Raw genomic sequence first — 17,355 nt, 5'->3', positions numbered from 1 at the left:
CTGAGGTAAGGTCCTGTCAGTTGTCTAAATGAACTAATAACTTTTTATTTTCCAGGTTTTTTGGAAGAACGCAATTTGCTTGGACGAGAAGAAAATTCCAAAATATATTTAATGGTGTGTGTTCAAAGCTATAGAGCTCAAGTAAGATTTAGGTGAAAGGATCTATTGGCAGAAATTGAATATGAAATAATCCTACTGATGTTTTCACTATTGTGTTTCATCTAAATTAAAATACAGAGTACAAATCCAAAAACCCAATTACACAAAAACAAAGTCCAAACAAAAGATCATAACCTAAATGAAAAGTCCAAAAAGTGACTGCTATATAAAGCACTATATCGTGAGCATATCGGAAAAAAATAAAAAAGCTTTCACGCCCTATTCAGCGCATTTTGTCTGCATCGAAAAATGTACAACAACGTGGAAAATCCCAAAATAAATTTTAAATGTTTATTTTGCAGCTTTAATGTAAAACACAAGCTGGATGATCATCTTTGAATGTGGAAATAAACTTCTGAAATCAGCAAGTTTCCAAAATCGACCCTGAAACACATTCATAGACCCAGGACAGATATGATACAGAGTTTGATGACATCAAATAACCCTGAGGGAGATGAGTGAATACAAAGAACTCCTGCCAGAGAGGATTTACAATGCAAAGCAGCAAGACCAATGGAAAGAGGAGTTATCATGTTGACTCCTTTGAATTATTTTATGATGTTGCTGTAAAGCTGCTGTTTTTGGTCGAGATCAGGAAACACACAACATGCTGGGGCTGAGTTGGTGCTCGGGCCTAGAAGGACTGGATCTGAGACATGTGGGGCAAATTGTGTCTCCATGAACACATCCATGTTGTAAAGATGAACACTGGATACCTGAAGGCAGGCTTCAATATCCAGTGGGGTTACATTGTCAGAATGGCTGTTATAATGAAAATAATTTATAGATGAAAGCATTATAATAATAATAATACAATTATTGTTAATAATACTCATCATTTCTTTTTCTTCTCTTTTCATCCTTATTTCCATCTGATCTACATATTGGATGGAATTAGAGGTGATCACAACATTAAGAGATAAACATTTCAAACATCCCTGTCACGGAGGTATCATTGGATCCACGGTGTGAGCAAGTCAAACAGACATTCATTCACTCACCACCTGCACAGGGGTGGAGGCAGAGATACGATCAGAACTATCTGCATAGAGAGATGCCTCCAGAGATAAACGAGAAAAATTTTGATGTTTGCATCTTTGCCTTTTTGCATAAAGAGTTCAACAGAACACTGAATATTGTCAGTAGAAGAGGAGGGGCTGGTGTTACATTTCCCTAAATCTACATTAGAACTGGTTAAATTTGGTGTTAGTGGTGAAAACTGGCACAGACAGTCCACAGAGCAGCATCAGGATGGAAAGGATCTTCATCGGTGTCTTGTGTCTCTCAGGTCAGTGAATTTCACTGTTTGTATGATGTCTAACAGGAAATCTGAATATAGAGATTAATTTGAGTTCTCATACATAACAAAAATAACTGGTCTCATCCTCAGGGTGCCTCACCTTCTCCACCTGCCTCCTCCGTCAGTACCACTTTGTGTCTCATGCAATGACTTGGACTGAAGCTCAGAGCTACTGCAGAGAGAATTACACAGACCTGGCCACTGTTGAAAACAATGAAGAAATGAAGAAACTTAACGACACAGTTTCCGCTGCTGGTCACAGCTCTAAGGTTTGGATTGGCCTGTACAGTCATATTGACTGGAAGTGGTCAGATGGGTTCAATGAGAGTGGAGCTGAATGTAGGAGGTGGAATGATAGTAACCCAAACAATTTCAAAGCCAATCAGCTCTGTGTGGGCATGAAGAACAATGGAAAATGGCAGGACAAACAATGCCATAACAAGAGAACATTTGTCTGCTACAAAGGTAATGTTGTGCTTTATATTGATCTTTACGATACAACATAATGTATAAAATGTGATTTTGAAAACCATTGTGTGACTCAACTATCCCTCTTTTGTTCTCAAACTTAATTGCAGGAACATTAGAGGATTCTAACTTTGTGCCAGTGAAGACAACAAAGAATTGGTCTGAGGCTCAGAGGCACTGCAGAGAACACCACACAGATCTGGCCACTGTAAGGAACAAAGCTGACAACGACAAGATACAGAACTTGAAACCTGACAGATGGGCATGGATCGGTTTGTACAGAGATCCTCAGATTTACTGGTCCGACGGGAGTAACTACTCATTCAGCTCCTGGCATCAGGGTCACAACAAACTTCGCTCGATGAAAGTCGTATGTGGTGTTGCAGATTTGAAGAAGGGAGGAAACTGGAGGTTAATTTCCTGTGAAGATAGAAAACCATTTGTCTGCTACAGCAGACAAATGGTGGGCAATGGATGGTGCTTCCTTGAGTGAAAGAGAGAGAACACATTCTGACATTAGAAAAACAGTAATTGTCTCAATAGTGATTATTATAACATTAACGCATTAATGAATATTTGGATGATGTTTGTTCTGTCTATTGCTTCTTTACAGTGAGAGAAACTAGAAATGTCTTGTGATGTACTTGTATGTTATCACTTCATTAATCTGCTCTGTGACGGTTCTTCAAGACAAACGGACACTTTGGAACATTTTGACTCTGTCTGGTTTCAGACTCCTTCACTAATTCTCCTTGTGAATGAGATTTCAGCTCTTAGCTCTCAGCAGTTGTTTTTGTCAGATTTAAAAGCAAAATTACAAAAAAAACTTTAAAAATGCACTAGTTTTGGTTTTATGGAAACCCCTGTTTTATAGAAAATAGATTGGTAAGATTAAGTAGACAGACAAAAAATGTGTAAACTAATAAATGAATCAATAAATATATGTTTATGCAACATGAATAAATGACTTATTTGTTCTTCTATTTTCTTTTTGACATAAAATACCTTGAGCAGCACACATTAGTAACTTTATTAAATATATGTATTGAAATAGTGACCAGCAGAGGGTGGAAGAGCAGAGAGGTGGGTGGAAAAGAGGAGAGAGAGGGGCGGGGGAGACGGAGGGGAGAGACAGACCAGGAACAGTTGGGTACACATCATATTTAAGCTCTGTCCGACTAGTTGTTAAAATGAGAATGATAAGAGTGATATGCATGCAATGATGTTATTAATCATAATCACACTTGTTGAGTGTCAGATCTGGATTCTGCAGCTCTAGAGTCCGAGATACAAAACTGTGGGAGAGAAAAAACACAATAATTATGAACTATGTCCTGTTACTTCATTTCCATTTCTTCTCTTTTCTACTTATTCTCATCTGATGGATCTGCATATTTGACCGAACGGGTAAAATTTCAGTAGAGGTGATCACAACATTTATAAATAAACATTTCAAACATCCCTGGTTCACAGGTTTCCTTGGAAGAAAGTTTCCTCTGAAGAAGCTGAGTTGTTGAGTTTTCTGAATGCCTGTTTTTAACGCTGTGAGCAAGATTGCACGAGTGTCTGACCGCTAGTGTGGCTGAGTGACACACACTCACACTCACACACACACACACACACACACACACACACACACACACACACACACACACACACACACACACACACACTTCCCTAGACCCTAACCATAGGGTAAGGGTTAAGTCTTAACCCCCAAACAGGGTTAGGGTTAAACAGTCCATTAAAGGGGGGTCACAAAGTGAGGACTGGCCAAAAGACCCTCACTTTCCCAAGTCCTCACTCCGTAGGTTGTCGACTCAAACTGGTCCTCACAAAGATAGCTGTACAAGATACCATGATTGTCAGGTATAGTGAATACTAATATATGGGAATTTAACCATCGATCATATTGTTGCATCACACAACTCATCCAGTTCAGCTGCATGTTTCCTGAGGTAAGGTCCTGTCAGTTGTCTAAATAAACTAATAACTTTTAATTAACAGTTTTTTTGAAAAAAACGCAATGTGCTTGAACGAGAAGAAAATTCCAAAATATATTTAATGGTGTGTGTTCAAAGCTATAGAGCTAAAGTAAGATTTAGGTGAAAGGATCTATTGACAGAAATTGAATATGAAATAATCCTACTGATGTTTTCACTATTGTGTTTCATCTAAATTGTATAAATTGTGGTCTTTACCCTAGAATGAGCCCTTTATATTTAAATACTTTATATGTAGATAGGGAGCCGGTCTGGAAGGGAAGAGATATGTGAGGGGTACTCAGCTGCAATATGCAACTTCACCACTAGATGTCACCAAATTCTAATTCTGAATATTTAAATGTGCATGTTCCTGAATCAGGAATTGGACATGGATGTTTGATAGATCATTGGCCCCCTCTGTGTAAATTGTGGCCCCTGATTTATGAAAATACTTCACCAGCCTCTGGAGAACAACCCCCCAAGCGAGCTTGTCCTTCATATTGAACTCATTACTGTTCTCTTCTGGACAGTCTGACAGGTCTTGACTGTGACCTGACAGACATATTCAGCCAGAAGTGACCACACTGACAGACATGTTGGTCTAATGTGGATTTTTCCTTTGATGCAGAGAAACCTAGGTGGAGGTTTTCAGGTTGTTTGTTTGCCCCATTTTTATGAACACATGTCAAATTCTGTACGAAGCTTCATTTGGACTCAGAGATGAACTGAAACGATGTTGGTGACTGAAGGTAAAATGTCAAGGTCACGGTGACCTCATGTTCTTGTGAATGTGATATATCACAAACACCTTCAGGGAATTTTGATACATCCAACACAAATATTCACTTCAAGGATGATTTGATTACAACTGAAAGTAGTTCAAGGTCATCAACTTCAAAAAAAGCCTTTTTTGCCTCGTTAATGTCCCGTTTGTTGTATAACTGGACACAAATGCTGCCAAAGAAACAGAACCACACAAGAAGTGCAGGGAAAAATACTTAATCAACAAATTAAATTGCTCACACTCAGAAGGCTGGTTCGAGAACTCAGGTGATCCAAAAGCTGAAACTCCAAACAGAGACACAGGAGCTGGACTGAACAGAACCAAAGTGAAGAGACGACTTGACACAGACGGAATAACTGAACCCAGGTGAAACACATGAGGTCAGGTGCACACAATCACAAGATCGAAGTGACCAACAATGACACATGGGGGGAACAGGAAGTGGCACAACATGGACGTAACTAAACTGAGGCGAGGGACATTCAAGGAAGGGGAAGATTAAAATACAGAGTACAAATCCAAAAACCCAATTACACAAAAACAAAGTCCAAACAAAAGATCATAACCTAAATGAAAAGTCCAAAAAGTGACTGCTATATAAAGCAGTATATCGTGAGCTCATCGGAAAAGAACAAAAAAGCTTTCACACACTATTCAGCGCATTTTGTCTGCATCGAAGAATGTACAACAATGTGGAAAATCCCAAAATACATTTTAAATGTTTATTTTGTAGCTTTAATGTAAAAAAACATGTTGGATTATTATCTTTGAATGTGGAAATAAACTTGCTTCCCACACTTTGTGTTGTGATTCGCCGCTCTGCTTCTATTTACATCAGAACGACAGGTCGGGCTGTTCCTGCTGCCCTCGCTCCTCCCGCCTCTCCACCACGAGTAACTGCATGAAAAGAAGAATTTGTGTCAGTTAGTGTCGCTGCAAATTTTTCTGGAATTTCAGGTTAACGGCTGCTCACTGGAATCTGCAGGCAGCACAGAAAACTGCCAGGAACTGCCGGGAATTGGCGCGGGGTTCCAGTTTCTGGCAGTTTTACAAGCCTGAGAATGTTGGCAGGTGACCCCCCCCCCCCCCTGCTCCTAGGCCCAGGGGATGCTTTCACATGTAAATCACAATGCTGTGAGCTTTACAAATGCAAATCAGGATAGTTTCACTCAGTGGTGCAGAGGTAACACCTTTTTCTAAAAGGTACTAACTAAGGTACCAACTAAAATAAGTACACCAGGCTTAAAATAAATATAAAATCTGAAATTGTAGCTTATATAGATTTCCCTTATGTAAGTAAGTGTGCTATAATGAATTACATTGTATACCATGAGCAAAGGTCAATGCTATGAACAAAATTAGAAACAGTACAATTTATTTCAACATTTGCCTGTCAAGCTCATCCAAGATAATATGTTGTAATGGAGAGAGTGGCACCACTGTACAGTTTTCTAAGAGAAGTCTTTCTGCTGACACCAAAACACTGTGCTTCACATAAATCAGTTGTGTCATCGCGTGTCAAAGTTCCAACCATTTGTCCTCCCAAAATACTGGAGAACTCAGCACCACATTCACATGTCCATGGCATGCGAAGCTGTTGACTCTGCTGAAATTGCCTCATAATTTGAACTTCAATTGTCCTATTGCTGTTATTAAACTTTCTCAGTATTCCATTAAAACACTCAACACTTTTATCCAAAGCGACTTACAATAGGTGCATTGAACTATGAGGGTACAAACACAGAACAGCCAGAATCATGTAAGTACATTAACTTAACACCAGAAAGAATAAACTGGTCCTCAGTCACATACTCATCCCATATAAATGTAAAGTACAATTTAAAAACTGTTATAACCGCTGCTTCAAAAGTGAAAAGGTCCTTTGTGAAGTTTTACTCTGAAAACGTCCGTTCCTGAAGACATTCATAGACCCAGGACAGATATGATACAGAGTTTGATGACATCAAATAACCCTGAGGGAGATGAGTGAATACAAAGAACTCCTGCCAGAGAGGATTTACAATGCAAAGCAGCCAGACCACTGGAAAGAGGAGTTATCATGTTGACTCCTCTGAATTATTTTATGATGTTGAATAATTCTTCCAGGGCATTGCTGCTGTAAAGCTGCTGTTTTTGGTCGAGATCAGGAAACACACAACATGCTGGGGCTGAGTTGGTGCTCGGGCCTAGAAGGACTGGATCTGAGACCTGTGGGGCAAATTGTGTCTCCATGAACACATCCATGTTGTAAAGATGAACACTGGATACCTGAAGGCAGGCTTCAATATCCAGTGGGGTTACATTGTCAGAATGGCTGTTATAATGAAAATAATTTATAGATGAAAGCATTATAATAATAATAATACAATTATTGTTAATAATACTCATCATTTCTTTTTCTTCTCTTTTCATCCTTATTTCCATCTGATCTACATATTGGATGGAATTAGAGGTGATCACAACATTAAGAGATAAACATTTCAAACATCCCTGTCACGGAGGTATCATTGGATCCACGGTGTGAGCAAGTCAAACAGACATTCATTCACTCACCACCTGCACAGGGGTGGAGGCAGAGATACGATCAGAACTATCTGCATAGTGAGATGCCTCCAGAGATAAACGAGAAAAATGTTGATGTTTGCACCTTTGCCTTTTTGCATAAAGAGTTCAACAGAACACTGAATATTGTCAGTAGAAGAGGAGGGGCTGGTGTTACATGCTACACTAGAACTACTTAAATTTGGTGTTAGTGGTGAAAACTGGCACAGACAGTCCACAGAGCAGCATCAGGATGGAAAGGATCTTCATTGGTGTCTTGTGTCTCTCAGGTCAGTGAATTTCACTGTTTGTATGATGTCTAACAGGAAATCTGAATATAGAGATTAATTTGAGTTCTCATACATAACAAAAATAACTGGTTTCATCCTCAGGGTGCCTCACCTTCTCCACCTGCCTCCTCCGTCAGTACCACTTTGTGTCTGATAAAATGACTTGGACTGAAGCTCAGAGCTACTGCAGAGAGAATTACAAAGACCTGGCCACTGTTGAAAACACTGAAGAAATGAAGAAACTTAACGACACACTTTCCGCTGCTGGTCACAGCTCTAAGGTTTGGATTGGCCTGTACAGTCATATTGACTGGAAGTGGTCAGATGGGTTCAATGAGAGTGGAGCTGAATGTAGGAGGTGGAATGATAGTAACCCAAACAATTTCAAAGCCAATCAGCTCTGTGTGGGCATGAAGAACAATGGAAAATTGCTGGACAAACAATGCCATGAGAAGAGAAGATTTGTCTGCTACAAAGGTAATGTTGTGCTTTATATTGATCTTTACGATACAACATAATGTATAAAATGTGATTTTGAAAACCATTGTGTGACTCAACTATCCCTCTTTTGTTCTCAAACTTAACTGCAGGAACATTAGAGGATTCTAACTTTGTGCTGGTGAATACAGAAAAGAATTGGACTGAGGCTCAGAGGCACTGCAGAGAACATGACACAGATCTGGCCACTGTGAGGAACGACGCTGACAACGACAAGATACAGAAGTTGAAACCTGACAGATGGGCATGGATCGGTTTGTACAGAGATCCTCAGATTTACTGGTCCGACGAGAGTAACTACTCATTCAGCTCCTGGCATCAGGGTCACAACCCACTTCGCTCGATGAAAGTCGTATGTGGTGTTGCAGATTTGAAGAAGGGAGGAAACTGGAGGTTAATTTCCTGTGAAGATAGAAAACCATTTGTCTGCTACAGCAGACAAATGGTGGGCAATGGATGGTGCTTCCTTGAGTGAAAGAGAGAGAACACATCCTGACATTAGAAAAACAGTAATTGTCTCAATAGTGATTATTATAACATTAACGCATTAATGAATATTTGGATGATGTTTGTTCTGTCTATTGCTTCTTTACAGTGAGAGAAACTAGAAATGTCTTGTGATGTACTTGTATGTTATCACTTCATTAATCTGCTCTGTGATGGTTCTTCAAGACAAACGGACACTTTGGAACATTTTGACTCTGTCTGGTTTCAGACTCCTTCACTAATTCTCCTTGTGAATGAGATTTCAGCTCTTAGCTCTCAGCAGTTGTTTTTGTCAGATTTAAAAGCAAAATTACAAAAAAAACTTTAAAAATTCACTGGTTTTGGTTTTATGGAAACCCCTGTTTTATAGAAAATAGATTGGTAAGATTAAGTAGACAGACAAAAAATGTGTAAACTAATAAATGAATCAATAAATATATGTTTATGCAACATGAATAAATGACTTATTTGTTCTTCTATTTTCTTTTTGACATAAAATACCTTGAGCAGCACACATTAGTAACTTTATTAAATATATGTATTGAAATAGTGACCAGCAGAGGGTGGAAGAGCGGAGAGGTGGGTGGAAAAGAGGAGAGAGAGGGGCGGGGGAGACGGAGGGGAGAGACAGACCAGGAACAGTTGGGTACACATCATATTTAAGCTCTGTCCGACTAGTTGTTAAAATGAGAATGATAAGAGTGATATGCATGCAATGATGTTATTAATCATAATCACACTTGTTGAGTGTCAGATCTGGATTCTGCAGCTCTAGAGTCCGAGATACAAAACTGTGGGAGAGAAAAAACACAATAATTATGAACTATGTCCTGTTACTTCATTTCCATTTCTTCTCTTTTCTACTTATTCTCATCTGATGGATCTGCATATTTGACCGAACGGGTAAAATTTCAGTAGAGGTGATCACAACATTTATAAATAAACATTTCAAACATCCCTGGTTCACAGGTTTCCTTGGAAGAAAGTTTCCTCTGAAGAAGCTGAGTTGTTGAGTTTTCTGAATGCCTCTTTTTAACGCTGTGAGCAAGATTGCACGAGTGTCTGACCGCTAGTGTGGCTGAGTGACACACACTCACACTCACACACACACACACACACACACACACACACACACACACACACACACACACACACACACTTCCCTAGACCCTAACCATAGGGTAAGGGTTAAGTCTTAACCCTCAAACAGGGTTAGGGTTAAACAGTCCATTAAAGGGGGGTCACAAAGTGAGGACTGGCCAAAAGACCCTCACTTTCCCAAGTCCTCACTCCGTAGGTTGTCGACTCAAACTGGTCCTCACAAAGAAGCTGTACAAGATACCATGATTGTCAGGTATAGTGAATACTAATATATGGGAATTTAACCATCGATCATATTGTTGCATCACACAACTCATCCAGTTCAGCTGCATGTTTCCTGAGGTAAGGTCCTGTCAGTTGTCTAAATAAACTAATAACTTTTAATTAACAGTTTTTTTGAAAAAAACGCAATGTGCTTGAACGAGAAGAAAATTCCAAAATATATTTAATGGTGTGTGTTCAAAGCTATAGAGCTAAAGTAAGATTTAGGTGAAAGGATCTATTGACAGAAATTGAATATGAAATAATCCTACTGATGTTTTCACTATTGTGTTTCATCTAAATTGTATAAATTGTGGTCTTTACCCTAGAATGAGCCCTTTATATTTAAATACTTTATATGTAGATAGGGAGCCGGTCTGGAAGGGAAGAGATATGTGAGGGGTACTCAGCTGCAATATGCAACTTCACCACTAGATGTCACCAAATTCTAATTCTGAATATTTAAATGTGCATGTTCCTGAATCAGGAATTGGACATGGATGTTTGATAGATCATTGGCCCCCTCTGTGTAAATTGTGGCCCCTGATTTATGAAAATACTTCACCAGCCTCTGGAGAACAACCCCCCAAGCGAGCTTGTCCTTCATATTGAACTCATTACTGTTCTCTTCTGGACAGTCTGACAGGTCTTGACTGTGACCTGACAGACATATTCAGCCAGAAGTGACCACACTGACAGACATGTTGGTCTAATGTGGATTTTTCCTTTGATGCAGAGAAACCTAGGTGGAGGTTTTCAGGTTGTTTGTTTGCCCCATTTTTATGAACACATGTCAAATTCTGTACGAAGCTTCATTTGGACTCAGAGATGAACTGAAACGATGTTGGTGACTGAAGGTAAAATGTCAAGGTCACGGTGACCTCATGTTCTTGTGAATGTGATATATCACAAACACCTTCAGGGAATTTTGATACATCCAACACAAATATTCACTTCAAGGATGATTTGATTACAACTGAAAGTAGTTCAAGGTCATCAACTTCAAAAAAAGCCTTTTTTGCCTCGTTAATGTCCCGTTTGTTGTATAACTGGACACAAATGCTGCCAAAGAAACAGAACCAAACAAGAAGTGCAGGGAAAAATACTTAATCAACAAATTAAATTGCTCACAGTCAGAAGGCTGGTTAGAGAACTCAGGTGATCCAAAAGCTGAAACTCCAAACAGAGACACAGGAGCTGGACTGAACAGAACCAAAGTGAAGAGACGACCTGACACAGACGGAATAACTGAACCCAGGTGAAACACATGAGGTCAGGTGCACACAATCACAAGATCGAAGTGACCAACAATGACACGTGGGGGGAACAGGAAGTGGCACAACATGGACGTAACTAAACTGAGGCGAGGGACATTCAAGGAAGGGGAAGATTAAAATACAGAGTACAAATCCAAAAACCCAATTACACAAAAACAAAGTCCAAACAAAAGATCATAACCTAAATGAAAAGTCCAAAAAGTGACTGCTATATAAAGCAGTATATCGTGAGCTCATCGGAAAAGAACAAAAAAGCTTTCACACACTATTCAGCGCATTTTGTCTGCATCGAAGAATGTACAACAACGTGGAAAATCCCAAAATACATTTTAAATGTTTATTTTGTAGCTTTAATGTAAAAAAACATGTTGGATGATCATCTTTGAATGTGGAAATAAACTTGCTTCCCACACTTTGTGTTGTGATTCGCCGCTCTGCTTCTATTTACATCAGAACGACAGGTCGGGCTGTTCCTGCTGCCCTCGCTCCTCCCGCCTCTCCACCACGAGTAACTGCATGAAAAGAAGAATTTGTGTCAGTTAGTGTCGCTGCAAATTTTGGTGGAATTTCAGGTTAACGGCTGTTCACTGGAATCTGCAGGCAGCACAGAAAACTGCCAGGAACTGCTAGGAATTGACGCGGGGTTCCAGTTTCTGGCAGTTTCACAAGCCTGAGAATGTTGGCAGGTGACCCCCCCCCCCCCCCCTGCTCCTAGGCCCAGGGGATGCTTTCACATGTAAATCACAATGCTGTGAGCTTTACAAATGCAAATCAGGATAGTTTCACTCAGTGGTGCAGAGGTAACACCTTTTTCTAAAAGGTACTAACTAAGGTACCAACTAAAATAAGCACACCAGGCTTAAAATAAATATAAAATCTGAAATTGTAGCTTATATAGATTTCCCTTATGTAAGTAAGTGTGCTATAATGAATTACATTGTATACCATGAGCAAAGGTCAATGCTATGAACAAAATTTGAAACAGTGCAATTTATTTCAACATTTGCCTGTCAAGCTCATCCAAGATAATATGTTGTAATGGAGAGAGTGGCACCACTGTTCAGTTTTCTAAGAGAAGTCTTTCTGCTGACACCAAAACACTGTGCTTCACATAAATCAGTTGTGTCATCGCGTGTCAAAGTTCCAACCATTTGTCCTCCCAAAATACTGGAGAACTCAGCACCACATTCACATGTCCATGGCATGCGAAGCTGTTGACTCTGCTGAAATTGCCTCATAATTTGAACTTCAATTGTCCTATTGCTGTTATTAAACGTTCTCAGTATTCCATTAAAACACTCAACACTTTTATCCAAAGCGACTTACAATAGGTGCATTGAACTATGAGGGTACAAACACAGAACAGCCAGAATCATGTAAGTACATTAACTTAACACCAGAAAGAATAAACTGGTCCTCAGTCACATACTCATCCCATATAAATGTAAAGTACAATTTAAAAACTGTTATAACCGCTGCTTCAAAAGTGAAAAGGTCCTTTGTGAAGTTTTACTCGGAAAACGTCCGTTCCTGAAGATGCCACGTCACTCGTTAACGTCAACGCGGTAGAGGGCTGGTCCAATCACAGCCTCGTGAAGGAAGCGTCTGTCTCCTGCAGACAAGAAACTACCGGCTCGTGTTTTGCGTGGTCCGACGAGTGACTCTGTTTTCGGTGTAAAAAACGTGCTGAAGTCGACACGACACTGTTTCCCTGGAGGAGAGGAGGAGTGCGTTGGAAAGCAAAGCTTGTTACATTGTTTGGTTAGTGACCATTGGTTGTACACTGCTTTTCATGATGCATTGTGGGAAACAATGAATCAATTACATAGGGTCTAAAAAAAATCTGTAAACCTTCAGAAACCACTAAAAAAATGGCGAACTCAGCATATAGTGCACTATACAGTGATTAGTGAGGGATTTGGAACACAGCCATAGACTCACAGATGAACTGATTAGATTTCAGTTGGTGGTGGTTAACTTATAAAACATGTTTTGGCCTCTTGAACATGATATTTCAAGTCTGTCATTTCCTCACATTTTGATCCGTTGTCACTTGAAGATGTTGAAGATGAACAGATTAGATTTCAGTGGTCAAAGGTCAGGGTGACCTCATATGAGTCCAGAAAAAAATATGTATGCAGAAATAAACTGCACTGGTTGAAGGCGGCAAACAACCACAGAGTGAAAGTTTATTTCTGAGTTTCTGTTTTTGTGAATTGTCTGAGAGGCCTGGTCAAACTGTCTTGTGGGCAACATGCAGCCTGGAGACCAGAGATTCCTCACTGTGTTGTGAATAAAAGATCCAAGTACTTCTTCACAAAGCTAGTACCACTGTAAACTTGTGTTTTCTTTCTCTCCTCGTTCTTGAAGTGAAGCTGCAGGACTCCGCTGGACCTGAATGACCCTGCTGTGAAAGCAGACATTCTGAAATCAGCAAGTTTCCAAAATCCACCCTGAAACACATTCATAGACCCAGGACAGATATGATACAGAGTTTGATGACATCAAATAACCCTGAGGGAGATGAGTGAATACAAAGAACTCCTGCCAGAGAGGATTTACAATGCAAAGCAGCCAGACCAATGGAAAGAGGAGTTATCATGTTGACTCCTCTGAATTATTTTATGATGTTGCTGTAGAGCTGCTGTTTTTGGTCGAGATCAGGAAACACACAACATGCTGGGGCTGAGTTGGTGCTCGGGCCTAGAAGGACTGGATCTGAGACCTGTGGGGCAAATTGTGTCTCCATGAACACATCCATGTTGTAAAGATGAACACTGGATACCTGAAGGCAGGCTTCAATATCCAGTGGGGTTACATTGTCAGAATGGTTGTTATAATGAAAATAATTTATAGATGAAAGCATTATAATAATAATAATACAATTATTGTTAATAATACTCATCATCATTTCTTTTTCTTCTCTTTTCATCCTTATTTCCATCTGATCTACATATTGGATGGAATTAGAGGTGATCACAACATTAAGAGATAAACATTTCAAACATCCCTGTCACGGAGGTATCATTGGATCCACGGTGTGAGCAAGTCAAACAGACATTCATTCACTCACCACCTGCACAGGGGTGGAGGCAGAGATACGATCAGAACTATCTGCATAGAGAGATGCCTCCAGAGATAAACGAGAAAAATATTGATGTTTGCACCTTTGCCTTTTTGCATAAAGAGTTCAACAGAACACTGAATATTGTCAGTAGAAGAGGAGGGGCTGGTGTTACATGCTACACTAGAACTACTTAAGTTTGGTGTTAGTGGTGAACACTGGCACAGACAGTCCACAGAGCAGCATCAGGATGGAAAGGATCTTCATCGGTGTCTTGTGTCTCTCAGGTCAGTGAATTTCACTGTTTGTATGATGTCTAACAGGAAATCTGAATATAGAGATTCATTTGAGTTCTCATACATAACAAAAATAACTGGTTTCATCCTCAGGGTGCCTCACCTTCTCCACCTGCCTCCTCCGTCAGTACCACTTTGTGTCTGATAAAATGAATTGGACTGAAGCTCAGAGCTACTGCAGAGAGAATTACACAGACCTGGCCACTGTTGAAAACACTGAAGAAATGAAGAAACTTAAAGACACAGTTTCCGCTGCTGGTCACAGCTCTAAGGTTTGGATTGGCCTGTACAGTCATATTGACTGGAAGTGGTCAGATGGGTTCAATGAGAGTGGAGCTGAATGTAGGAGGTGGAATGATGACCCAAACACTTTCAAAGCCAAACAGCTCTGTGTGACCATGAAGAACAAAGGAAAATGGCAGGACAAACAATGCCATGAGAAGAGAAGATTTGTCTGCAACAATGGTAATGTTGTGCTTTATATTGATCTTTACGATACAACATAATGTATAAAATATGATTTTGAAAACCATTGTGTGACTCAACTATCCCTCTTTTGTTCTCAAACTTAACTGCAGGAACATTAGAGGATTCTGACTTTGTGCTGGTGGATACAAAAAAGAATTGGTCTGAGGCTCAGAGGCACTGCAGAGAACACTTCACAGATCTGGCCACTGTGAGGAACGACGCTGACAACGACAAGATACAGAAGTTGATAAAACCTGACGGGTGGGCATGGATCGGTTTGTACAGAGATCCTCAGATTTACTGGTCCGACGGGAGTAACTACTCATTCAGCTCCTGGCATCAGGGTCACAACCCACTTCGCTCGATGAAAGTCGTATGTGGTGTTGCAGATTTGAAGAAGGGAGGAAAGTGGAGGTTAATTTCCTGTGAAGATAGAAAACCATTTGTCTGCTACAACAGACAAATGGTGGGCAATGGATGGTGCTTCCTTGAGTGAAAGAGAGAGAACACATTCTGACATTAGAAAAACAGTAATTGTCTCAATAGTGATTCTTATAACATTAACGCATTAATGAATATTTGGATGATGTTTGTTCTGTCTATTGCTTCTTTACAGTGAGAGAAACTAGAAATGTCTTGTGATGTACTTGTATGTTATCACTTCATTAATCTGCTCTGTGATGGTTCTTCAAGACAAACGGACACTTTGGAACATTTTGACTCTGTCTGGTTTCAGACTCCTTCACTAATTCTCCTTGTGAATGAGATTTCAGCTCTTAGCTCTCAGCAGTTGTTTTTGTCAGATTTAAAAGTAAAATTATAAAAAAAACTGTAAAAATTCACTGGTTTTGGTTTTATGGAAACCCTTGTCTTATAGAAAATAGATTGGTAAGATTAAGTAGACAGACAAAAAATGTGTAAACTAATAAATGAATCAATAAATATATGTATATGCAACATGAATAAATGACTTATTTGTTCTTCTATTTTCTTTTTGACATAAAATACCTTGAGCAGCACACATTAGTAACTTTATTAAATATATGTATTGAAATAGTGACCAGCAGAGGGTGGAAGAGCAGAGAGGTGGGTGGAAAAGAGGAGAGAGAGGGGCGGGGGAGACGGAGGGGAGAGACAGACCAGGAACAGTTGGGTACACATCATATTTAAGCTCTGTCCGACTAGTTGTTAAAATGAGAATGATAAGAGTGATATGCATGCAATGATGTTATTAATCATAATCACACTTGTTGTTGTTGAGTGTCAGATCTGGATTCTGCTGCTCTAGAGTCCGAGATACAAAACTGTGGGAGAGAAAAAACACAATAATTATGAACTATGTCCTGTTACTTCATTTCCATTTCTTCTCTTTTCTACTTATTCTCATCTGACGGATCTGCATATTGGAAAGAACGGGTGAAATTTCAGTAGAGGTGATCACAACATTTATAAATAAACATTTCAAACATCCCTGGTTCACAGGTTTCCTTGGAAGAAAGTTTCCTCTGAAGAAGCTGAGTTGTTGAGTTTTCTGAATGCCTCTTTTTAACGCTGTGAGCAAGATTGCACGAGTGTCTGACCGCTAGTGTGGCTGAGTGACACACACACACACACACACACACACACACACACACACTCACACACACACACTCACACACACACACTCACACACACACACACTCACACACTCTCTCACACACACACACACTCTCTCTCTCTCACACACACACACACACACACACACACACACACACACACACACACACACACACACACACACACACACACACACTGCGGTGAGGTGTGCAGGTCCTGTCATCCAGTTAAGTCAAGTTTGCTTGATTGTAACCGGAATTAAAGCGGGTTCGCCACCAACATAAAAGCAGGCGGATGGAGGAATATAAGGCAATGAGTGGTAATGATTCTAATAATAAACGGTGTCTTTACAACTCGTAAACATTGAGAGTATTTCTGATATTAAAACAAATAGAGTTAACGCCTTCAGAAAATAATAATAATACCGTTTCAATTTGTGCACTGCCATGAGCAGCTCTTTACTGTCATTGTTTGTCAAAACTTTAAACATTAAAACATAAAAGCAGCAAAAATATACACAACAAATATACATAAAAGGATCAAAGGCACATACAATGCTCCAAAAGACAAAATGAATTAATGATCGTAAAACTGACAGGAGCCTTAAAAACATCATCACATGTTTTCCCCCTAATATTAAATGTTAATATAATATTTTAATATATTATAAAATATTTTTTATTGTAATGACTTTTCTTTCTCTGTAGGCTCACTCACATGTCACTGCTCGTTTAGCTTCACAATTAAAGATGCTCAACATTTGGACAAGTTTAAATTCAGG

The 17,355-nt window shown here is 39.6% G+C and overlaps 1 protein-coding gene across 1 annotated transcript; it reads left to right on the top strand.

Annotated features, from left to right (window-relative positions):
• Positions 1 to 1,358: 1,358 nt before the first annotated feature.
• LOC117769837 (macrophage mannose receptor 1-like) lies at positions 1,359 to 15,474 on the top strand. Its single transcript, XM_034598982.1, has 3 exons — positions 1,359 to 1,447; positions 1,550 to 1,924; positions 15,089 to 15,474. The coding sequence occupies exons 1-3, from the start codon at positions 1,411 to 1,413 to the stop codon at positions 15,472 to 15,474; spliced, it is 798 nt and encodes a 265-aa protein (XP_034454873.1). The 5' UTR covers positions 1,359 to 1,410.
• The last annotated feature ends 1,881 nt before the right edge of the window (positions 15,475 to 17,355 follow it).

Source organism: Hippoglossus hippoglossus, chromosome 10, assembly GCF_009819705.1.
Source record: "Hippoglossus hippoglossus isolate fHipHip1 chromosome 10, fHipHip1.pri, whole genome shotgun sequence".
Lineage (NCBI taxonomy): Eukaryota > Metazoa > Chordata > Actinopteri > Pleuronectiformes > Pleuronectidae > Hippoglossus > Hippoglossus hippoglossus.
The sequence above is the reverse complement of the archived record's forward strand: the minus strand, read 5'-3'. Positions and strand labels throughout refer to the sequence as shown.

Coding starts and splice junctions, on each gene's coding strand:
- LOC117769837 (XM_034598982.1), top strand. CDS start 1,411: ATGGAAAGGATCTTCATCGGTGTCTTGTGTCTCTCAG. Junction 1,448..1,549: donor CGGTGTCTTGTGTCTCTCAG/GTCAGTGAATTT, acceptor TCTCATCCTCAG/GGTGCCTCACCTTCTCCACC. Junction 1,925..15,088: donor AACATTTGTCTGCTACAAAG/GTAATGTTGTGC, acceptor ACTTAACTGCAG/GAACATTAGAGGATTCTGAC.